This window comes from Haliotis asinina, chromosome 4, assembly GCF_037392515.1.
Source record: "Haliotis asinina isolate JCU_RB_2024 chromosome 4, JCU_Hal_asi_v2, whole genome shotgun sequence".
In the NCBI taxonomy this organism is placed as follows: Eukaryota; Metazoa; Mollusca; class Gastropoda; order Lepetellida; family Haliotidae; genus Haliotis; species Haliotis asinina.
Genome location: NC_090283.1, coordinates 51,738,193 through 51,764,292, shown reverse-complemented (window position 1 = coordinate 51,764,292; position 26,100 = coordinate 51,738,193). Strand labels below are relative to the sequence as shown.

General features: G+C 38.3%; 1 protein-coding gene across 4 annotated transcripts in view; it reads left to right on the top strand.

The window, feature by feature from the left end:
* LOC137281647 (histone demethylase UTY-like) overlaps nt 1–26,100 on the top strand; it is a 123,001-nt gene that overhangs the window by 75,392 nt on the left and 21,509 nt on the right. For all 4 annotated transcript variants that reach the window (XM_067813026.1, XM_067813028.1, XM_067813027.1 and 1 more), the window contains 6 exons: nt 6,416–6,470; nt 13,180–13,308; nt 22,320–22,446; nt 22,882–22,980; nt 24,169–24,341; nt 25,565–25,649. In XM_067813026.1, the coding sequence (XP_067669127.1) occupies nt 6,416–6,470; nt 13,180–13,308; nt 22,320–22,446; nt 22,882–22,980; nt 24,169–24,341; nt 25,565–25,649 (668 nt within the window). The remainder of the gene's footprint in view (nt 1–6,415; nt 6,471–13,179; nt 13,309–22,319; nt 22,447–22,881; nt 22,981–24,168; nt 24,342–25,564; nt 25,650–26,100) is intronic.

The following is a 26,100-nucleotide window of genomic DNA, read 5'->3' as shown; positions in this document are numbered from 1 at the left end:
TTATTTTCACGACGTTTCGGGGCTTATCGTAGCCCCCTCATCAGGATGAACTTATGTTGTATGTTGTCATAACATTCCTGTTAGCTACTGGTATCATGCTGTCATAGCATTGTGACGTCATAAGCATTGTGAGGTCATGGGCAGTGTAAACAGTTAGCCTTACTGTTCAGTTCAGTTCAACCTGAGGTGGCTAGGATAAGCCATGAAACGTGAAAATAACCTCAAGAAGTCGCCATCCATAAAATTTGTACTGTAACCCAGGTTCAGTTTTGTTCCATATCAACAACCCAGGTTCAGTTTTGCTTCATATCAACAACCCAGGTTCAGATCCCTCCATAGCAGCAACACAGGTTCAGTTTTGCTCCATAGCAACAACTCATTTTCAGTTTTGCTCCATAGCAACAACCGAGGTTTAGTTCCCTCCATAGCAACAGCACAGGTTTAGTTCCCTTCATAACAGCAAACAATAAACCAGAGTCATGTGGTTTCAAGAGGTGCTTAACCCCCTGGATGCCGAGTTTTTTTTCAGGCGCACATTTTCATAAGGTTTGAAAAGTGAACGTTGTGCGAGATTTGCGCTCGCGTGGTCCTGGATCTGCGTACGGCTATGAAATTGCACAGACATGTAGAATATTTAATTTCCTATCCGTTGGTATAAATGTAATTGCGACTACCTCAGGGGTTTGAGAAAAAGACACTGCTAAAAGTTGTCCAAAACTTTTGTGTGTGTTCAAAACCAGTAAATTTCTGAGTTTTTTTATCGTGCACCAATAAAAGCACTCTGCTACGATTTTTTTAATTTGGCATCTTTACGGAAAGTGTGAGCGAAGAAAATACAGCTTGATATCTGAACGACATAAGTGTATATGAAATGGATGTATGTGCTAATGCATAACGTCCTACTCACTAAATAAAAAATGACCCGCAATAACTGTCAAAAATCGATTTTCTACTATGACGTCAAACGTCGACAGAGAGGTCATGCACGTATAAAGGTAAGGGGGCATAACTCAGCTATGGTTTACATTAGGTCAATGTAACTCCGATCACATGGAGAGAATTTGCTGTGGATATGGGCAGTATATTTTCGTGATGTTTTGAGCACATTGAACCAAACTATTCCAATACAAATTTCCCCAATGTGAGAGGATACCTTCTGGTAGTTTCACAATTTGTAAGAAAAGATGCAAGTGTACTACATCAAAAAGCAGGCAATAGCGATTTGGATGTCCCTATCCGATACATATTTTAGTTCTTAGATTCCCATATTCTCCTGTTTGTGTATATGTATTTTTATTAATTTTCCATCATTATTAACGGAGTAACAGCCACATATTCAAACGTAATGAAATAACTGAAGATAATGCGACATTTTAGTTGACGTCACGGCATGTTTTGTGCATTTTGTGACGTCAGAAAAATTCTACTCTGGTTGCTGATTAGTATATATCTAACCTAATTTCTACTCAATGTGTAAAAGATCTCGCCTTCTGTGTCAGAATTCAACACTTTTTAGCCAAAATATGAAATGAATGGTTTTATCAATGAAATAGTGTCCTGATTATATCAACAATTACACGGTTTTACTACAAATCTTATTGTGAGCAACACGCGCACCTGTCTAGCATCAATTTAGCGTAAATGAAAATTTCACAACACCTGAATATTCATTGAGTATTCATTTAGGAAAAAGACTTTTCTTCTCATGATTATGAAATCAATTCCCTTCATAAGTATGCAATGAAAAGTACAAAGAGATCGCCTTTTCAGTAAAGAAGTATTAGAAAATGGACGTAAGGCTTGTCCAAATTAAGACTTGACCTGATTTATATATTTTTAACAATTTCCGTATAAATATTGTTTGAGTTAGACATTCTGCCATCAGATATATTTTAATCGCATTTGAATTGACCTTATTAACGAAAAACAATGATAATGAATCATGAAACGTTTTGACAAACTCGTACCTGGTCAATTAATATTCATAATAATTTTGTCTATAAAAACGACACAAACCAATACAATGAACAAGACAATTCCTTTAAATAGTAGTATGTGTGCCCCTACATTTGATAAAATGTACAAATCATTTTCATTAATATTATCCGTTTTACTTATAAGTTGGAAGTAAATCGCTGTTTATTAACCTCTTCATATGAAACTGCAATATTTGTCCCAACGTATTGAATATTGCACATGACGGTAACTAAAGCATATGTTGCAGTAATGGCTACGTGTGGTCTTCCAACACTTGTGTAGAGGCTTAAAATGTGGTGTAATACACTTACTGAGTCAATTTCCCATGTAAATATTATTCAAACAATCAAAAGCTTTCAAAGAATAAAAACGGATACCTTATATCCACACATGATATGGTGTTGAACATGGACATATGTAGATACTGAAATCAATTATATGAAAAAATATCTGAACGATGCGCAAAATATACATCACAATACTAAAAGTGCCATCGGAATGGTATGGGCATTGTGTTTACTCTTGTTCAACCGACCTTCACCTCAAAGAAATTGCCTAATATGTGCAACAATGTTGACGTGTGACATCACTACCGATGACCGATTTCTTTCAAAATGGCGGCTTCGCTGAGAAGGGTACACAGGATTTTGCGACGAATTTTTGCTTGATTCAGGGATCTTTTGTACATAAATGTGAGATGTAAGTAATCAGAATTATTCTGACTATCTGTGTATTGTTATATGTTCTTATCGTTTACATTGTAAATGACGGAAGAAGCCAGAAATGCCGATAAGTACCGTTGTCGTTCTGCGTGATTTTGCGTCAGTCATGGCGTCACGCTGCACTAAAAGTTTGACAGTTTCTTATGAATTACCAAATTATTTCATTGTATCTATTTTCAATTTGCTATTTTTTGCCACGATACTCTTCCCCTGGATATACTAAGCGTATTGAGCCATTGTAAGCAATGATTAGAGAGCTGGATGTTGGAAAATTTCCGAAAATGCTACGCAGTGTAAAAATGGATTTTTTCTTTGTTTACATTTCAGTCAAGCGCTGTCTTTCGAGCACAGCGTTCGTTTTCATACGAAGTATATTTCGTTTCGTTTTGTCTAGACAGTTGGTAGTGGTGACAAAGACCATTTGTAATTTGATTCTAAGATGCATGGGGAGTTCAATGATGCATTTGTCGTAGCTAACTATGAAGTATACATGATGTAACAGGCTTCTCAATACCGGCCTTCTCGAAGCGTGATTTTGTAAACACTATCCAATATGGCGGAAAGCGCACTTCGGCGTTCGTGTAAGTGTATTTTCGAAAACATCCCAACCGATTCTGGGTACATCGGTGACGTTTCAGAATTATCATTCCTGGTTACATGAAAACTTGATATCAGTGATCATTAATGTGCTATTTTTGAAATTCATTACTTCCAGTAATTATCCGATTTTCACATTTCAAAACATACTGCAAATAACGCTGTGAATCTCGATTTTGTACAGTTTGAAAAAATGGCGACATTTACGATGAAGCCTATTTTGAAAGGCGAGTTTAAGCACTTTAGCTTGGTCTGAGGTAATAGTGGATGGTATCAAGAAACTGGGAATTTTCCGCAAAATTCAAAACTGTGAAGTATTTATATGTGCGTGGTATATTTAGAATTTTATTGCACTTCCAAGTGAGGTATGTAGAGGAAGGACATATATGTCCCTGTGGCATCCAGGGGGTTAACCCCACTTACTCACAGAAACAACAGAGGTAACAACTCTGAAGACTGGGATTCAATTCCCCACAATGGTCTCCACTTTTGTGATATCGCTGGAACAGGGCTATGAGACGTGAAAAACCCAACTCACACTTCTCACACATTCATGATGTATTGCAGTATTTCTGTTAAGATGCCATGAACTCTCAATCCATCACTAGACCGATCAAGGCAAAGTGACACTTCTGATCTAATTGGCTCTGTTCACCTTGCATAATCTAGTAGGCATGATGATTCAAACATCAAGAAAACACACTGAATGTTGGTTATTCCAGCAAACTGCACCAGGCTGCAGAAACAGTCCACTCATTGTATGTGCATTATGTTCTTGGAGGAGGAGTATATTAATTGGCCTCTTGTGATTCCCCTTGCACCTGCTATGGGACAGCCTGTCTAAAGAAGTGGCTGCAGTAATGATGGATGCTTCTTTCCAAGACAAAACTGGCACTTTTAAATTTTCTGAAATGCTTTCAAAATTTAGGTTTAGCTGTTCATATGAGGTGATTTGATTTGAAGTTTTTGAGAGATATGTTTTTAATAATTTGAACTTTGTGTGTTTTTCATTGTTAATTTTTGCAAGAAATTGCAATATATTTTGTATTAAACATAATGTTATAATTCACAATTATGTAATGAGATCAGTCTTTTATTCATAATGGTCCTATACATACTAAGTGTTCGATGCCACTGGAACAATTCGTCTCCTGTCATAGCATGAAGGAATACATTTGATCGATATTTCATCCAACTGCAACAACACAAAAAGACTTTGTTTCAGAAGATGGGATGTGTATTATGCCTGATTTTAGCACACAGCACTAGGTTTTGCAAGCTGGATGGAATGTGGGATGCCCATGATGGCAGCAGTTTAATTTGAATAATGCTGGATTTGGAATACAAGTTCGCTCACACGTGCATGCACGCAAGCACTCTCTCTCTCACACTCACTCACTCACTCACACATGCATGCACTCTCACACATGCACACACACACGCAAGCACACTCAAGCAAGCACTCACGCATGCACACAAGCACTTTTACTCACTCTCTCACGCATGCATGCATGCATGGACGCATGCCAGCACTCTCACTCGCTGTAACCACAGAAGAAGGGATAGCCTGTGTAGGCCAGTGTAGTTTGCTCAGTTGCTTCCCTTTGAAACCTGTGTTTGTGATTTCAAATCCTGGTTCTATATTTCTAGGTTAGTTAGTACCACATCAGTGTTTGTTGGTGGGATGAAAGAATGTCTAAGAAAATAATTTCAAGTAAATCGAGACTCTTCAGAGGCAACAGCCATCCAGACTTGCCAACTGTTATAGGCCTACATTTGATGTATTGGACACATTTGTTTCTGTTGGACAGACTTACATGTGGCTAAAGACATAGACAATATAACATAACTGAGCCTCATCTTAGCAAGGGAGATAACTCTGAAAAGACGGCATTAGTTTGCTCTGTTCTTTGTCAGAGTTGACTTGCTTGTGCAGTTTTTCTGAAGATATTCTTCATAAAATGATTGTGATTTATGTGATATGCGGTTTGTGGCATTCATACCTCTTAAACCAAATTTAGTTGAAATGGCTTGTGTCATGTTTGATACTAAATCAACGTGATAGTGGAGACGTTATATAAATGTTATACATACATGTTATATATACAACTCGAAATGTCATTTACATCATTTTAATGTTTGTTTGTTTCATTGCATGTGATAAAGTATGCATAATTATCCTGTGAGTGTCTTGATATGAAGACGTCCTTGAGGCAGTCGTCACTTTGTGCTCACAACTGCTACATGACAGAATTATAGTGCTTCCTCAATGTGCTGGCTGAAAACAATCAATAATCAGAAATATGTTCGATTGGAAGAATTATTAGCGATTTTCTTTTTATAAACATTGATACAATCATACATGAACAATTACTCATTGAGGCCAGACCAATTTTATCTCCTGTTTCACAGATTTTTGTCCAGAGAAACCTTATGTCAGGAGGGGGTTAAAAAGAACACCAGTCAATGTAATATTCTGATTAAATGCTACTGGCATTTTACTTTTGGCAATTGATTAAATTTATATGGGACTAAAAAACAAAACAGTCAAAATTAATTTTGGGGGGAATTTTACGTATTTGTTATTATTTGTTATTATTTGTTATTATTTGTTATTATTATTGTTAATATTTTTTGTTTTTGAGAAAATTCATTATTTGCTTCTTCTTAGTGGAAAAACATGACCAAAGGATTCATAAACCATGAAATAACATTGTTATGGCCTTATCATGAAAGCTAGTGTTAATTTATTGTCACAGTGTACAAAGCTGTCTCTACATTTATATACTGCTTCTAAATGACGTACGTTAGCGCTAAGAGAGCTTCAAAAATCGAGGCTGAGGACACTGATATATTAGCAATGCAAGCTCAATATGTTATTACTCACCAGTGAGGTGGATTTTATTTCTTTCAGACATTTGGGGTTTTTTTTCCCAATTTTGTCTCTGATATTTATTGATCACACAAACAGTGTTTCTTGGTCATATGTTTCCTCCTTCTGACAATGTCATAAGAAACATTAATAATAAATATTCAAGTTTCTTAATGATTTTTAGAATCAAGAAATTGTTTCAGTTTTCACAGTGGACATTTCTGACATTCTTTTGGTCTCTTTTCAGCATTTCCGACTGGCACTAACAGATTCCAACGAATGTTCTCTGGAGAAAGTTGAAAGTGAGTATGGCATAATATTTTCTATTCATGACATTAATTTCAATTCAAAAACAATTACTGTTATAACTGTCTACATTTTGAAACAAATAAAATTGAGACATTAATTTCAAGCATAAACTCTGAGGGGATAATTGTATTCATTTTCTTTTCATTTCGCATTATAATCAAGGGTCATTTCTTGACTAGAAAGGTCAGATGGTTATCAGACACTGAAAGTAACATGATCTTGAGACAGTGGTAAATGTCAAAAACCACAACAATAGCCAGAACCTGATCTGGGTACAGAGCCAAACCATCAAATTAATATTTTCGGCTGTTTCATAATGAAATTGACAAAAGAATGTTTCTCCCTTATAATCACTAGCAACAAACTGACAAAAAGCCTTTGTTATTCAAGAGACTGGTTAGCTGATTTGATTTAACATTTATCATTGTGGTAAAATTATTAATTGCCTGAACAATTAATTACTCCCTAATTGCTGATCCTGTTTTGTACAAAAGGAAAGATCCAAGACTCATTCATAAATTGACAAGTTTTATAAAACCTCTAATTATCTCCTTGCCCCTTATGATCTTTTTAATAAAAAAACGTTTTAACAAAAGAACCTTATCTCTAAGAACTTGTTACTGTTTGTTTGATTAGACTATGTATGAAGAGGTGTTTTATCTTTTTTTCATTTTATTTTTTTTTTCTCAAAAGTTAATTTTTGGTTTCTCATTATCGGATCCACTTTCGTAGGAGATCCCAGTGGAGGGTAAATTCATTTGTTACGGCCTTGGTCTGTGAATTAAGTATTGCTGCTATGAAAATGTCAGCAGGCTTTCTGATATTGGAAACTATTGTTCATGTGCTACAACAGCAAGGACCTTTTGAGAGCTGAAAACCTGAAAAGCATTGTGCCTCAGGTCTGCTGTAGAAAAAACTCAAGGGAGATTTATAGGGAATATAGCTGGGCTGGTTGGATAGACAGATTGATGAGCAGATGGATGGACAGAAGAAATAAGTCTGAGACAGGTGCGAGGCATGTGTTTGATTTGGCTGGGGGAAAGAAATCGATAGTTTTGGGAGTGTTGATTTATGACGTACTTAGAGAATGTGAGCATTGTTAGAAATCAAGTGGGTTATTATTTACAGGTATGTTCTACATGATTTACTGGTCTCTGACGTGGGAGGTTGATGTAGTGGGTATTTACCCTGTTTTGTCCAACCACTAATTTGACCTGACCTCAGTCATGTCCTGGGACCTGGGGCGGTTTTTATAATCCTTTAATTACTGGCTGTCTATGGGACTTGGTGTTGTAATTGTTGGCATGTTGTTTGAAGTTTTGAGTTTGAAGATTTGGAATAATGTTTGTGGAAAATTCATATCATTTCCATACAGTTGGTGGTCATCTTGGTGAGTTGTGTGTGGAACCAGAGAACAGTGGTTGGCAAGAGATATTTATGTTTGATTTAGCAGTAGGAGGTCATGTAGATGTTAATGTACTGTAGGTGTTGATATTTAAGTCGAGATCATTTGTTAAGATGTAGTTACAAAGTTTATTTTGCTGTTGATGTTGATGGTGATGTAGACATGAAGTTGGTGTAGCTGTAGATGTTGACGTGGATGTTGATGTAGACGTTGGTGTTGAGAGTAGATGCTGATGATGATGTCGACATGAAGTGTGTGTAGATGATTTTGAAGTTGATTTTGTAGACGTTGATGTTGAGAGTAGATGATGATGATGATGATGATGATGTAGACATGAAGTGTGTGTAGATGATTTTGAAGTTGATGTTGTTGTAGACGTTGATGTTGAGAGTAGATGATGATGATGATGATGATGATGTAGACATGAAGTGTGTGTAGATGATTTTGACGGTGTTGATGTAGATGTTGATGTAGACGTTGATGTTAAGAGTAGATGCTGATGATGATGTAGACATGAAGTGTGTGTAGATGATTTTGACGTTGATGTTGGTGTTAAAAATTAGTGTTGACGACGATGAAAACATCCAGTTGATGTTGATCTTAATGTTTATCTTGAGAGCTGATGATTATGTTGACACTGAAGATATAGACATAATGTTGATGTTAAGAATGAATGATAATAATGAAGACATGAAGTTGATACAGATGTTGACAATCAGTGTTGATATTGACAGTAAGTGCTTATGAGTAGATGCTGCTGCTGATGAAGACATGGTGAATGTAGGAGATGTTGACATGGATGTTGATGTAGATGTTAATGTTGAGAGTACAGTCAGGCTGCTTTAATCTGGACACTTATGTGTTTCATCAAAAACATTTTGATAGTGAAACATACAGACTACTGAAACAAATTTTTATGAAGACCACTACAGCAGAGTTACTTCCCTTTGACATGGCAATACAAAAACATTAGAACGTATGCAAGTTTCAAAAGACTTTATTACAGTTTGTAGACATAACAACTTGAATATTCATATAACAACCAATCAATGTATACAATCATGTCTGGAAAGATTATACGTACACGTAACAAAACTCAGTTGTGAAAGAAATCTTCTCGGAGATTAAGCGTTTGTGGGCGGTCGTCTTCAGCACACTGGACGAAATGCTTGACGGGATATTTCTGGTAGTGGGCCTTGAAAGTTCTGCGATCTGGTGTCTGGGTGCAAGAAATGAACTTTCACATTGTTCAGTTTGACATTGGCACATTTGTGCCTGGCAGCATTGTCACAAAATCAGATCACGTGTTGACCATGTGATCGCATCTGTCTGTCAAATTTTCGTAGCCAATCACAAAACATATCCAATGTCATCCATGCTTTTTTGTTAAACTGACATCGGACATACATTTTTGGATTAAAGTCTGTTCCAAAACATCTGGGACATCTAGAATTTGCGATTACAAACAGCTTGATTTTGACCTATCCAGTTGCGTTTGCACACAAGGCGATGGCGATTCTTTCTTTCAATTTCTTTGTGACAGCCATTTTCTTGTTTGCCACGGTGTGATTTGGTCAGAGTTTATGAAACAACCCCTCTTGTCCATGTTATAATCTTCTAATTTTGACACAATGTTTTATACAGCAAGTAAGCGTGACAGGCATTACTCAAACTAACCAAAAGTGAAACTACTAATCGATCAAAATCACAAACTAACGACATGTTCAACTCAGAAGTGTCACTTAACAATTACCACCGAATGGGGTTCACAGTGTGAGGGGATTATCCGAACCGTTTTGATGCCCCGCCAGATTAATGAAGCAAAACTATGAGTAAATAGCTAGTCTGTTACCGCTAATTAACGCTGATTAACGTCCGGATACGGAGAGTGAAGCACCGGATTAATCAATCAACAGGTAATGAGTTTACATAGTAAACAAGATTGGTTTACAGCTAACTATTGTTCAGATATTGCGGGAATCGGATTATCGGGGTCCGGACTAACGCTGTAGATGGTGATGGTGATGGTGATGGTTCATGTCGAAGTTCATGTCGATGTTGTTGGGAGTAGATGATGGTGATGAGACATGATGTTGAGAGAACATGATGATGTCGACATGAAGTGTATGTAGGTGATGTTGACATGGATGTTGATGTTGACATGGATGTTGATGTTGACAAGTGTTTATGTTGACAGCAGATGATGATCGGAATGTGAATTGAAGTCCTTAGGATATCAGTTGTAGGGAAACAGTGTATCCTAGTCATAACCAGTTTAGTCAGCATCAGTGGCAGCCGTTGCAGTGGTCTGGGACGATATGACAAGTATGCGCTGTGGGAAGAGAGTGATGATATTTGTGTAGTAGTTAGTGTTGAAAGACTAGTCAAATGTGAACTGGAGCTTTTTTTTTTTAATATTAAATGGGTAACTTTGTGTTTTCTAGTGTATTGTGTAATAGCTTCATAGTTGTAGAGTGAGTTAGTTTTGCACCCATTTTTGCAATATGACAGTATTATCACAGCAGGGGACTCCAGAAATGGTACACATTGTACCCATGTAGGGAATCAAATCCTAGATCTTTTCGGCGTAACAAATGAACTTTAATGACAAGGCAACCTACAACCCCATAGTTGTAGTGACAGTAGAAATCATGTTCCTTGCAACCATCAGTTGATTAAAGTGTGGCATCTGGCGACATAAATTCCACTATGTCTGAATAAATATAAAAATTGGTAGACTGTTAATTTAGTAATAAAAGATTTTCATTAAAATTTTAGATATACCTTCATGTTTTTAAAATTAATCCCCAGCTCTAAATAAGCATCGGTGAACTTTATTACTTCAAAGAGTGTTTAGTTATGTATACTTTTTTTGGATAACAATGTGATAATGGACCCAGTCCTTTCCTGCAACGACAGATAATACACCCAGCTCAGTCACTCACAAATACAGCAGGTGCTTCCTAGAACCAATGATAAATACAGGGAGGATAGGCCGGGCAGCCACTTGTGAAGCGCTGTACACTGCTGACATCAGACCATCCTCAATGAAGGAAAATATGGTGAAAAATTGTGCCCTTTGATTGCGACAAAATTCAGAAGCAATGTCCTCTAGCAATGAGTTTCTTCTATAAACTTACGGAAGACGTTCACCCTGACGTAGGAGTGGTGTGGATCGGGACTCAACTATATTTGCTTTTCTGAAAGCACATGCTGCATTACCTCTAGTGTCATGGGGCTGTATTGAATGTTAGGCCTTTTATGTGTGGGAAAAAAACCAAAACGTTTTCTTCTTAGCTGTTTATGGATTTCTTTGTATTTTGGGGGGCAGTGGGGTAGCCTAGTGGTTAAGGTGTTAGCTCGTCATGCTCACAACCCAGTTTCGATTTCCCACTTGGGCTCAATCTGTGAAGCCCATTTCTGGTGTTCCTCACTGTGATATTGCTGGAATACTGATAAAAGTGGTATAAAACTGAATTCACTCACATTACATTTTTTTACACAAGCATAGTGAACAGCATGATAACTGATAGGTAATTGTTCAGATCCTATCAGGACACTCGTGGTTGTACTTGTTGGGAGTGTATATTTGAGAGGGAAATTCTATGCTTCATTCAGAGTTGCTTCCATTAATTTGTTGGGAGTTAGTTTGTGTATAATTATTTCTTTTTCCCCAAATGTTTTGTTATGTCACCTTGTACCATTGTGATACTTTGTACCATCACGGAACTTGGTACCATTTGGAAATCTTGTAGTCACAAGATCTGCTGATGAAGACATGGTGAATGTAGGAGATGTTGACATGGATGTTGATGTAGATGTTAATGTTGAGAGTACAGTCAGGCTGCTTTAATCTGGACACTTATGTGTTTCATCAAAAACATTTTGATAGTGAAACATACAGACTACTGAAACGAATTTTTATGAAGACCACTACAGCAGAGTTACTTCCCTTTGACATGGCAATACAAAAACATTAGATCGGGACTCAACTATATTTGCTTTTCTTGGAAATCTTGTAGTCACAAGATCTGTAGCATCATGTTAAGTCCAACTGTCCGGAGAACTTGTACAATTGTCTGGAAAAACCATCATCAAAAAGTTCTGTCGTCACGAGTATCATCTTAAAAACCTAGTGCCATTATGTGACCATTTACTATCACGAGACCTCATGCCATCATGTTGTCTAGTATCATCATAAATATCTAGTGCCAATATGTGACCTCTTACTATCACGAGACCATCATGTTGTCTAGTATCATCATAAATATCTAGTGCCAATATGTGACCTCTTACTATCACGAGACCATCATGTTGTCTAGTATCATCATAAATATCTAGTGCCAATATGTGACCTCTTACTATCACGAGACCTCATGCCATCATGTTGTCTAGTATCATCATAAATATCTAGTGCCAATATGTGACCTCTTACTATCACGAGACCTCATGCCATCATGTTGTCTAGTATCATCATAAATATCTAGTGCCAATATGTGACCTCTTACTATCACGAGACCTCATGCCATCATGTTGTCTAGTATCATCATAAATATCTAGTGCCAATATGTGACCTCTTACTATCACGAGACCTCATGCCATCATGTTGTCTAGTATCATCATAAATATCTAGTGCCAATATGTGACCTCTTACTATCACGAGACCTCATGCCATCATGTTGTCTAGTATCATCATAAATATCTAGTGCCAATATGTGACCTCTTACTATCACGAGACCTCATGCCATCATGTTGTCTAGTATCATCATAAATATCTAGTGCCAATATGTGACCTCTTACTATCACGAGACCTCATGCCATCATGTTGTCTAGTATCATCATAAATATCTAGTGCCAATATGTGACCTCTTACTATCACGAGACCTCATGCCATCATGTTGTCTAGTATCATAAATATCTAGTGCCAATATGTGACCTCTTACTATCACGAGACCTCATGCCATCATGTTGTCTAGTATCTTCATAAATATCTAGTGCCAATATGTGACCTCTTACTATCACGAGACCTCATGCCATCATGTTGTCTAGTATCATCATAAATATCTAGTGCCAATATGTGACCTCTTACTATCACGAGACCTCATGCCATCATGTTGTCTAGTATCTTCATAAATATCTAGTGCCAATATGTGACCTCTTACTATCAAGAGTTACGGTACTGCCTTGATACCCAACACAGTCATTAAACCTGATACCATCTTGACTGCCCAAGACACCCATTTGTTCAATGTCTTTATTCGTACGGTTGCATGAATTGCTTCTTCACTTCTTTCCAGTTCGCCTACACATTGCGCACTTGCTGGAGGTACAGGGGAAGGTAAATCAAGCAAAGGAATCCTACGAACAGTTCGCACAGCTCGAGGACATCAAGAGCACTGTGAAAGCCACAGCTCTAAGACAGCTGGGTAAGTCTTGACAACTTTTTATAGTCAAGCTCTGTCAATCCATTGGTCAGTTGGCACGTGCAGTTGTCTGAAATTATGTAGGCAATTGCGATTGGAGTGTCAAATTGATATATTGATAAAGATAGTAGATAAACTCTGGCAGACTACATGAATCAATGCCATGATTGTCACTTTGTCCGAATGCTCCTTCTTCTCTCCCCTCCTCTCCACTCTCGCTCCCCTTCCACTGTCTACTCCCTCTCGACTCACCTTCACTCCACTCTCTGCTCCCTCTCTTTTCATCTCCGCTCCCCTCCGCTCCACTCTCGCTCCCTGTCCACTGTCTACTCCCTCTCCACTCACCTTCACTCCACTCTCTGCCCCCTCTCCGCTCCCCTTCACTCCACTCTCGCTCCCTTTCCACTGTCTGTTCCCTCTCCACTCTCGCTCCCTTTCCGCTCCCTCTCCACTCTCGCTCCCTTTCCGCTCCCTCTCCACTCTCGCTCCCTTTCCACTGTCTGCTCCCTCTCCACTCATCTACCCTCCCCTTCACTCCACTCTCGCTCCCTTTCCACTGTCTGCTCCCACTCCACTCATCTCCTTTCCACTGTCTGCTCCCACTCCACTCATCTCCTTTCTACTGTCTGCTCCCTCTCCACTCATCTCCTTTCCACTGTCTGCTCCCTCTCCACTCATCTCCCCTCCCCTTCACTCCACTCTCGCTCCCTTTCCACTGTCTGCTTCCTCTCCACTCATCTCCTTTCCACTGTCTGCTCCCACTCCACTCATCTCCTTTCTACTGTCTGCTTCCTCTCCCGTACCCCCCACTCCATACATTGGTTTCTTCACCAGACTGAGACACATGTATAGATCTGGTGGTATACAGGTGCCTTTTGGTAGTTTCGGAATTCAGTGTAAAGTATTTTTGGTGTTTCCATGGCAGCAAGTTTGACTTTGACTGAAATAGGTGGTTATGCTCCTATCTGCAGGAGAACTTTTAAAACTTTTCAATACACTCCTTCCATATTTCTGTATACATCAAAACATTTGACAAAATCATAACTTGTAAACAAACTCATGAAGAGGATTTTGCCATAGGAGGGGATATTTATGACTTTCAATTTGTCTTCTTGTATTTAAATAGATGGACACTTCAACTACTTTCTCTGCCTTCTACCAAGTTTTTTTATGATGTATCATCCATGGTCTCAAATTTAATTCAGTTTAAATCTGTTATGAACAAGCATAATGTTCCAAGACTCTTGTTCTTAGTGGGTCAAGTATGATTTAGACTGTTTGTGTATGCAGTAAGATGGCAGTGAGCTCATTTCAAATTCATTCATCTTCTCAGAGACTGTAGATGATTTGTTCATGATGAGAAAAATAAATCAATTAATTATTTGTCAAATCTTACGTGTATGGTCTTCACAGAGCTTGTTCCACTCGGCAATATTCCGGCTATTTGTTAGTGGTGTGTAGATATCTAGTCAGGACCAGACAATCCAGTGATTCACATCATGATCATCAATCTACACTACTGGAATGCAATGACATGTGTCACCCAAGTCTGACCATCTGACCCTGTTAGTCTCTTCTTACAACAAGCATGGCTGGATGAAAACAAATTGTAACCGAGATTTTCACAGATCCTTAAACTACATAATGTCAACATTTGAATCCTAGCAATCCTTGGTTGCTAGAGTCCAGTTCTAACATAGGCCTTGTGAGTTTTAGATAGGGAGAGTTGTTTGTTTGTCATTGTTTCCTGTCATTAATGGCAAAACTTAATGGCATCTTGCAGGATGTTTTTTAAATTTAGAAAGATAATCTGAAATGTTACTCTTCAGATACTGATCAGGAATGACATTACAAACTTTACAAAATAACGTTTTGTTTGATACTCAATCTTGATTCAAATCTGTGGTAGAAAAATTGCTAATTCTGCAAGTATTCTGAATGACAGTGTGTTTGCCATGGACTAGACGTTTTTCTTCATTAAAGGGAAATTTCCTCCATTCATTCCGAAACCGTGGAATAACAGAATCCAGTAGAGAATGTTACATTGCATACTCAAACATGTGACAAGTGTGATGAAAGTAGCAGCGTGTGATGAAAGTAGCAGCGTGTGATGAAAGTAGCAGTGTGTGATGAAAGTAGCATCGTGTGATGAAAGTAGCATCGTGTGATGAAAGTAGCATCGTGTGATGAAAGTAGCATCGTGTGATGAAAGTAGCATCTAGAGGGTGATTAAGTAATGTTAAGTACCTTTCAAGGATGAAAAATATGTTCTTGGCCACCGCTTTTTAATATATATCCTGTTAGTTTGGAGAAACAATTCTGTATGGATATGTGAAAAAAAGATGTGAGTTACCGTTTTTTCAATCTGTGAAACAGGATACGCATGAGTGTGCTTTTGTAAGTTAAAACTTCATTTCATTGCATTAGTTGATACAATCATTTATCATTGAGAGTTCATCCCATTGCCTCTATTCTTTACTATCTGTCATTTTCATCAGCTCTTCTTACAAGGAGACCCATGAAGGTCCCGGGGTAGAATAGGCCTTCAGCAACCCATGCTTACCATAAAAGGCGACTCAGCTTGTCGTAAGAGGCGACTAACGGGATCGGGTGGTCAGGCTCGCTGACTTGGTTGACGCATGTCATCGGTTCCCAATTGCGCAGATCGATGCTCATGTTGTTGATCACTGGATTGTCTGGTCCAGACTCGATTATTTACAGACCGCCGCCATATAGCTGTAATATTGCTGAGTGCGGCGTAAAACTAAACTCACTCACTCACTCACTCTTACAAGGAAGTGAGGACCCATGGCCTCTAGTCCTTTAGTCTTGAGACTAGTGAATGTCTAGAGGAACATGAAAACTTCGAAAAACAGTCTACATATTTTTTTCAATGACGTCATGTGTAAAATAATATCTAAAAAATCTTTAACTTTTGTTTCAATATACAATAATGTATTTATCATGCTGTTGAAGAATATGTCAGAAACCTTAAGAGTCCTTGCTATTGTTGTTTTGTTATGACTGAGTGCTTTACCAAGGTCAAGGTGACATGATCAAAATGATACTGTTCGTGTGACAAATAACTTCATAAAGGTAATGGCTGCAGCCTTGAGATGATTACAGTGATACTGGATTTATGTAGACTGTTTTTCGAAGTTCTCATGTTAGGGGGTGTGTCAAGAGTATACATAGACTGTTTTTCCCAGTTTTCATGTTAGGGATTGTGTCAAGAGTCAATGCATTAGTTTTTGTCCTAGTCTAAAACAGCAATGTTTTGTTTCCTGCACTTATTGGTTATCAGCTGGAACATGTGTTAGAGATTTATTATCTTGATCAGTGATTAATAAATAAGAGCATACACACTTTTAGACAAAGACTCAGTTTTGCATGAGATTGTATCTGTTTTGGGGGAAAGAGTGGAGTGGAGTGTGCACGTTTGAGATTTAAGGAGATCTTATTTGGTCAGGGAGGGGAGGGATGGAGGGGTTTTTTTTGACAGTCTGTTGGACAGTTTTCCGGTGGCCACCATTTTAGACATTCAGTCGGTGCAGTGGAGTAGTCTAGTGGTTACTGATCTTCGGATCACTGCAACATAAAAACCTAATCACAGATGTAGTCCAATCTATCAAGTTCTAAGAATCACATTATCCCTAAGATTAAACAGGAAGTGTAGTCTACTTGTGATACTCAGTTGTATCAGAATAGTTTCAGTTGACATGACATCTCCATTTTATCAGTGACACTTCCTTTTCTGGCCTAGCCTTGACATGACGCAGGTAAAAATTATGCACAAAATAAATATTAACTCAGACTTATCAATAATACAGTGTTGTTTTCTTGGGTTGTCTGTAATACGATCACGTTACAGTGACCATTGTGTTCTTTTGACAGACATAACAACCGTAATTGGTTGGTAGTGCCAGAGCAATATCACTTCCTGGTCAGCTTGTTCTAGTGGAGATAAACATGTTTATCCTGCTGTGTTATTAGTATAAACTTTGCTGATAAACAAGGGATTGTCAGTGTCATGTCAGCTCTCCTCAGTCACAGAAATGTCATGTAGTTACAGGAGGAATACTGTGGCCTGGAAACCAACTCATGTTTTCCGTGGGAGTGTAGGCTGTTGTGTTCACTTCATGCAATAGCATCATGTCTGTAGATATCTGTAGCTGTAATTTGTATTCATTGTGACATAATTGTGAAATCAAGTGTGGTGAGATTTGCGATTTTTAGATTGTTTGGAAATCATTAATTTATTTTTCTGCTTTTCTGATAGTGTGAAAATGAACTGTGTCAATCTGAAAAATGACCTGGTCCTTGTGTTGTGGGTTTTACTTTCATTTTTGCTATTTTCATTTCATACTTACCCTTTTTCGTAACAGTACAATTGGCGACCCATGAAGATCTGTGTTAGAATTGGTTTTCAACAAGCCATGCTTGGCATAAGAGTTGACTAACTGAATCAGATTGTATCCAAATTGTGTAGACCTATGTTCATGCTGTTGATCACTTAATTGTCTGGACCAGACTTGATTATTTACAGACCAGTGTCATGTAACTGGAATAGTGCTAAGCACAGCATAAATGTAAACTCACTCACTTACTCAGCACTGTTGCTAAGGGACAGTGTGTATGTAAGTCAATAGATGAAAGCAAAAACCTTGAAGTGTGGAACAGGCATGTTATAATCGCTGCAGAAGCCCTACATAATGTAATGAACCTCAGAGCTGGTCTCATATGAATGCTGCCAAGGTTGGTTATTGACATAGTTCACAGAGATCGATCATTGTAAACTGAATATGTCAATTATCAGTAATTCGTATTAACAGCAAAAATGACCCTCAAATTCTAAAAGGAGTCAACCCATTTTACGTCAGTGGTGAGTAGGGACATATTCTGTGCCTCGGATAATTTACAAAACACTCTCTTGAACATACTTTAGAGATAGCTATTATGCAAGGTCTTAACTAACTGGAATATTGCTGGAATATTGCTGACTGCGGCGTAAATCTATACTCACTCACTTCATTTAACACATTCTGTGACAGATAAAACAGTCCTTCATAAAACATCATGACTAAAACATTAGTGATCATGAATATTGAATTGAATTCATAAAAGTCAGTCGTAACAGTCCTTATTACAAGTATTGTTAAAGATACCTTGTTTCCTCAAATAAGTAAGCAGTGTTTTAAGATATAATTAATCAGTAAGTGCAGTAAGCGCCTGGTCTTTGGAAGATTGTAGAAAAAATAAGAGCCTGGATGCTTATTTAAGGAAATACGGTTCATGACTTAAATATTTCACCGTAACTGTCAAATGTAGTACTTTCCTTGAGTTTAATCCGAGATGTTTTTGTATTGGTGGTAGTGTGGTAAGTTCAGATAACACTGGTTTTCCATAATACTATTCCTCTAGGACAGCCTCACTGCTTTGCCCTAGTTGTTGGCCGATTGACCTGATTCTGAATGCATATAGGTCAAAGCGACCTAATTTCATTCTGTGGAAGAAATATTGATCAGAGAGCAACAATATGAGCTGATTGATGGGAACTATAGGCGAACACAAAATGGCTAGACCTGTGAAACTGGGTCAGTATGACCTCATTCTTTCCCTGTGTTGTATCTGACAAGGTGTTGATGGGATACTGTTGTGTTGTTTACTCCTGGACATCTTTGAAGGTGAGTTGTTTCTCTGAGTCCCTCTCTGGCAACATGTACTTGTATGAAACACTTGTATCCTATTGCAGTCATGAGAAATGAAAGTAAAGTATATACAGACCATAATTATTTGATTTGATTACTTTAATATTTCTGAAGATCTGGCTTCAAGAATCCCATCGCCCGATGCCTGGGACAAGTCAGTTTTCATTGCGGGCAATCAAATAATGGTATCTTACATGTCTATGGGCTACTAGATATTTTCCACTTATGGTTTCAAACTACAAATAATTTCATTTCATATCTACTCAAAATGTAGCTATTAAATTTCCCAATAATAGTAAAGCAGAATTATCTTTTTTTGTTTTTTGCTATTTATCTATTCTCAATAAATAGTCCACTAGACATAAACATCAGATACCATGTTGACTTATTCTTTCATAATTACATCATCATGTTTATGTCATAAAAATCAGGGCAAGTGGAATATTAGTCAGGACATGTTACTTTCTGAAATTCACTTGCTCCATGGCAAGTGGCTTTTTTTTAAAAAAAAAGAATGAACCCCTGATTCTTCATTTTGTGGTGATTGTTTTTGTTCACTTGTAATCTCTGAATTTGTCATCACAATGTACAAGAAATGTGTTGGATGGGTGGTGAGGAAGCCTAGTGAATGTATGTATTCAAAATAAACAAAAAAAGGTTTGAAACATTTTCCAGTTTTACATGTGATGATGTGCAGAATTAAACTGTGAAATTGCATGTCAATGCCATTGTTTATATTACATTGATGTAACCGATATAATAGTTTGGTCATAATGACCTTCTTGTCTGCACGTTTCTAGGTATGTTGTTACTGAAACTTCTTGGAATCATATATGTCATGGACGGAGACTCAATTGTTCTTTCAAACACAGGTAGGATTTCATTCTTTCCGGGATAGAAAGCCCCAAGACTGTTTTGATGCTGCTGTATCAGTTGACATCAATATAGGTGCAGAGAGTTTGTGAGATTTCATTTTTGTGAAAATTGTTTGTTTTTCTGTCCATTAGGATGTATATTCCCTGTCAAACTTTAGACTCACTTGTGTAAATATTGCCACTTACTTCCGTCAACCATTTTAAACCAGATTTTGCTAAATATTCCTTACGGTTTAGAGATGAACTTACGTATTATAAAAACAAATTCATAATGTTAAAAACGTTATTTTCATCAGATCAATAAATTATGAAACTTGGTGAAATATGGAGAATTCTTAAAAAAGGTTTATACTTAGACACAGCGGTTCACATGCATGATTTGATGCATGATGCTCATGCAGTTCATCTCTTAAGGTTTACACTTGTTTGCCACCTGTTAGGGGAGATGTCACTCTTCGATGTGACCATATATATTTGTATAACATATAGTGAGTGTTCTGGTGAGTGTAAACTTTTGTGATGGGTTGTATATTGTGTACCCAAGCTTTAGAGTTTTTTTCCCTGACTTCATTTTATCAATGGGGGTCATCCTGTTGTAGGCCGGAGTAAGTGTTGGCAATATTCACAGTGAAGTACAATTATGTAGACAATATGTGCACCTGTTATGAAGTCCAGTATAACACAACCATGACGTGTCTGGTACACTTACGAGCTATAACGTCCGTAATAACCTGTGTAACTGGTGCAGTGAGCCTGACCCCAGCAGGCTGTCAATCAGTGGTCATGTGACCTTGCCAAGAGCCAGGTGAAGAAATTGGGGCCCACTTGTTACTTGTGATCTGGTATTGATCTGGCTCTGATCACGGCAGTGTTGGGAGATGGGTGGGATAGGTCAGTCAACTATATAGGCTGGCAACTTGTGATGTAGGTGACGATGGTAGTTGGTGCTTGGAGCATGTTAACAGCTCTTCATCAAAGACAGGCTGAAGATTAGGAATTGGGTTGCGTGATGCTGGAATGGCAGTTAAAAGACAAGTAGTGACAGAGGCAGGTCTGAGGTAGGCAGGACATGGTGGGATTAATGTGAGGTTTTACAGTGGTGTTTAATCAAGTGGAATGTATAGGAGTGAATAAGTGTAACATTGTTTTTATGGGGGTTTTTTTATTTGTGTTCACGTTTATGGATATGATTGGTAGGTTTTGTCTGATACTGATGTGGTTGTGAAACATCTTGATGCATTCATTTTTGACATATGGGGGCTTTGAGGTAGCCTAATGGTTAGAGTGTTCATTTGTCACACCGAAGAGTCGGGTTTGATTCCCCTCAAGGGTACAAAATGTAAAGCCCATTTCTGATGTGCCCTTGATATTGCTGGAATATTGCTAAAAGCGGTGGAAAACTTCACTCACTCACTCATGTTCAGTATATTTTTCACATTTTTTGTTGTAATTATTTGCCTTGCTTATCTATTAGGATTTCTTTTTTCCTGATTCTGTTTCATGGTTGTTGATGTAGAGGGTTTTTTTTATTTTTAAGAGTAACATTTTGTTGTCAAGTCCATATTTGAATAGACAAACCAAGTTATTTTGATGTAATAGCTACATCAGGCAGTTTCCTGTATTTTGGCCCAGCATCTTTCTGATACTAAGCTGATTGGTATACTGTTATGGCTGGTGGGGTTCTGGTTTGACAAGCTCTTACAGGTATGGGATGTCTTGAGTAACAATATGACAGAAAGGATAAAACAAAGACTGGACCACGTGGAGTAACAAATGACTTGTCCATGTTCAACTGTGGCTGGGGATGTCAGTTGGCCAGTACAATAAGAAGTCTGGTGTAATGCATACCTGTGCATTACTATAAGTGTAGTAATTATGAAAGTGTCATTAATGCCCAGTATCACCTCACCTTGTGTAGTTGCACATGGAACCTCTGATTATCCTTTATCACGATTGTCATATAACACGAGTAACAGGATCAGTTGATCAAACTCATGGACTTCGTTCACACTGGTCATCGTGAGACAATTGCTCAGATTGGTGCTCATGATGTGAATCACAGGATTGTCTGGTCCTGACTAGATTATTCACACCAACAAATAACCAGAATACTGCTGAGTGAAGACCATACAACACACAAATTTGACAAACCATTAATTGATTTATTTTTCTCACCACAGAACAGGTAAATGTTTCTGAGTAGGTCAATCAGTTTGCCATCAGTTCATTGCTGTCGTATCAAACACACAAGCTGATGACCTTCCAAAATCAGCCGTCAGTATTAGTGTCGTGTGTTGGCAAATAAATTGTATTCCAATATACTGCGACTCGATTATTGACAGACCTATGCCATATAGCTTGATTATTGCTGAGTTCAGTGTTTAAACAAAATTGAAACTGTTACTGATGTTACGGAATGGCTCATTGACAGGTTGGCTATACCACACTCAGGAACAGTTTGGGGACAAGCAGACCCGTGAGACTCGCGCCATCCACTACCTACAGAAATCCAATGAGTTAGACCCAAGTAATGGACAGACTTGGTACCTTCTTGGAAGGTGAGTATAAAATACCGAACTGTAGGAAAGAACAGGGTTGCAGCACTTTCATGACAATCCAAAACTGACTTTGCTGTCAAAATTCTGGTTAAAACAGCTGGATCTAACGTAATTCTGGTCTTGACTTCATGCCTGCAACTAACTGTGTACTTTCGTGCAGTGTGATGGTTTCAAAGTTGATTTGGTTCCAAAGCATGACAGGATACTTGTTGGCTAAAGTGATGTTCATGATATCAATCACTGGTTTGTCTGGTCTTGACTTTTTCTTTTACAGACCGGGGGCGTTGGGGTAACCTGGTGGTTAAGGTCTTGGCTTCTTACGCTGAAAACTCGGGTTCAATTCTCGACATATTGGAATATTGCTGAATGCAGTGTAAAGCTAAACTCGTTCACTTTCCCAGATGATCATGTTTACACATCCATGTTTTCTTGCAGGTGTTATTCTAGTATAGGCAAAGTCCATGATGCTTTTGTGTCCTATCGCCAATCCATCGATAAGTCTGAAGCTAACGCTGACACTTGGTGCTCAATAGGGTGAGTTCAGTCCCCAAGAATTCCAGCTTTATGTTTTGGAGCTGGCAGACTGTGGTGGAATTTTATTTTGCTATAAGGTTGATGTGATCGCTCAATGTGCTCATGAAGATCCAGGGTAGAATAGGTCTTCAGCGACCCACGCTTGTCACAAAAGAGGCAACTAACTGGATCGAGTGGTCTGACATGGTTGAGACAATTCACTGGTTCCCAGTTTCACAGATCGATGCTCATGCTGTTGATCACTGGATTGTTTGGTCCAGACCCGATTATTTACAGATGGCTCTCATGTAGCTGTCACTCTTTCTTGAGCTTTACCTAAGCAGCTTACGTAAAGAATATGCACACATGCTTACCTTGTTTAGAATTGGAGAACTCGATATCATGCAAAATACAGGCAGAAGGCAGGGTATGGACAAAAACATTCATTTTTGCCCACTCTGTAGTTTAAATGCTATTGAAAATGAAATTCATTTTATTTTTGTTTGTCCTGTCTATCATGATATATGTCTTAAATATTTTCCTTACTTACACGTGCGTACTATTAATCAGAGAGAGACACTTGTACGAATGTTACACTCCTCTGAAATCTCACTGTTAAAAAAACTGACAAATTTTGTTAGCTGTCGGCCTACGATCATCATATCTGTTAAATTTATGAAGTGCAGCACCGATCGTAAATATTTGCATGCAATATTTACGTGGGCCTGAGGCCTTATTACTGAAATAAATGAATTATTGTTATTCATATTGCTGAGTGGAGCGTAAAACTAAATTCACTCACTTGCTGATGACTTGAGACAGACATGAATATACCCATAACAACAACCAAGGTACAGGATGTCAAATTACTGACCTTTATTTTTGTCAAGCTTTTGTCCAAAGTGAAAAGTGTTACCTGATCCGATGTTTCAGTGGGTAGAATAGGCCTTCAGCAACCCAGGCTTGCCATAAAAGGCGACTATGTTTGTTGTAAGAGGCGACTAACGGGATCGGGTGGTCAGGCTCGCTGACTTGGATCGATGCTCGTGTTGTTGATCACTGGATTGTCTGGTCCAGACTCGATTATTTACATACTGCCGCCATATAGCTGGATTATTGCTGAGTGCGGTGTAAAACTAAACTACCTCCCTCACTCACTCACACACTCCCTCCCTCCTTCCCTCACTCACTCACTCACTCATGTTTCAGAGTGCTGTATCAGCAGCAGAACCAGCCTATGGATGCTCTCCAGGCCTACATATGTGCGGTGCAGTTGGACAAGTCTCACTCTGCAGCCTGGACGGACCTGGGAATTCTCTATGAGGCCTGCAACCAGCCCAATGATAGCCTCACTTGTTATCTGAATGCTTCCAGAAACAAAAGTGAGAGGACCACCTTTCCTAGTATCATTCCTTGTGCTATTTGTGTGGTATAATGCAGTGGTTAGTGCGTTTGGCTTTGAGGCCTGGGTTTGATTCCATATGACCTAAAGCTAGTGTGCAACATGATGGTCAAATCATCAAGAAACAAAAGTGAAACACCATTTTTCAGTTGTGGTGTCATTCCTTGTGCTATTTGTGTAGCCCAGTGGTTAGTGTGATCAACTTTGAGGCTTGGGTTTTGTTCCAATTGCTAACTTTTCTGTCTTAAACCCGAAAGGAGTGTATAAAATATAGCCTGTCCTATTGTCCTGGCTGCTGCCTGCAGTGTTAAAGCCTTAATGAAGCAAGTCTAGATTTCCTCAGACTCAGGATCTAAATCTCTGGTCTCCCTGGGGCTCCTTTTCAATTTTCAAATGCTATTATTTGTTACAATCAGCATTATACATTCACAGAGACAAGGTGTTTGTCTCATATAAAATCTGCTGTTGAAGTCATCAAGAAACAAAAGTGAGATACCATTTTTCAATCATGGTTGTGTAGCCCTGTGATTAGTGTGTTCAGCTTTGAAGCCTTGGTTTGATTCCATATGACCAACAGCTACTGTGCAACATAATGTTCAAATCGTCAAACAAAAGGGTAACATCATTTATGAGTCATGTTAGCATTTCTAGTGATTTTTGCTAAGTGGAAATTATTCATACAGCATTTCAACATGTTTAGCGTCAGGATACTAATGATAATGAGCATGCTTTTGTGCCTTGAATCCAGCATGAAGCTGCTCTCAGGCATGACATTATAGCTCTGATGGAATTGTGTTTTCAAAGCTGCTGCTAAACACTAAGTGTGACGGTATAAGTCTGTGTGTCCTCTTCTCAGGTAACCATTTTAGACAGCTGGGTGGACTGAGTGTAGTGTGGACAAAGTGCCTTGCCAAGGGACATAATTCAGTATGGAACCCAGGTCACAAATGTATGGTGTCTCCACTGTTATTCAACCCAGGCCTTTGGCGGCGAGAGGGTTGCAGGCTAAGCACTGCACCACTTTGCTATGAGTAGGTATACAGACACCTGTGCAGACAGCTAGTTTAGCCTGCAGTTGTCATCAGGAAATAGTTTGTAATGTTGAACATTCCTTCTACAGGTGTGGTGTTTACTATCTAGGTTAAAATAACACCCTGCTTCCTTGTATTCGTAAGTTAGTACTTATGTGTTTTGTCTTTTCAGCTCGAGTTGGTTCTAATCTAGCGTCAAAGGTGAAGTTTCTGCAGCAGAATCTTAGCAACGTACCAATGCAACATTTCCAAAACAAGTGAGTTCGAAAGTGACCGGGACTAGGTGGATACAAGCATATATCATTCTGACTGTTATGCTACTCAAGACTCAAGAGAAGTTAAGGTGGACATATTCATTCGAATTACTTTTGTCAGTCGGTTTTTCACGTCTTTTGAATGGCATATGCTGACTGATCATTACATTACTTGACATTGACCTGAAGACACTTTCATGTATGTTGACCATTGCTACATGATGTGTGAAATATTTTCCAAATTTTGCTAGCCAGTCAGACTTGCTATGCCTCAAGGTTACCTCAATGTAATTCACCAGCCCAAAATTTGTATTTAGACACTAAGCAAAAGATTACGAAAATATATGGAAATAAGATGTTGTTGACAGGACACAGGTTTTGTCATTAAGCTGCTAATATGATGAACATTTTTATCAGGCATTAATCTTGCATGATTTAAAAGTGTATTGTAAAA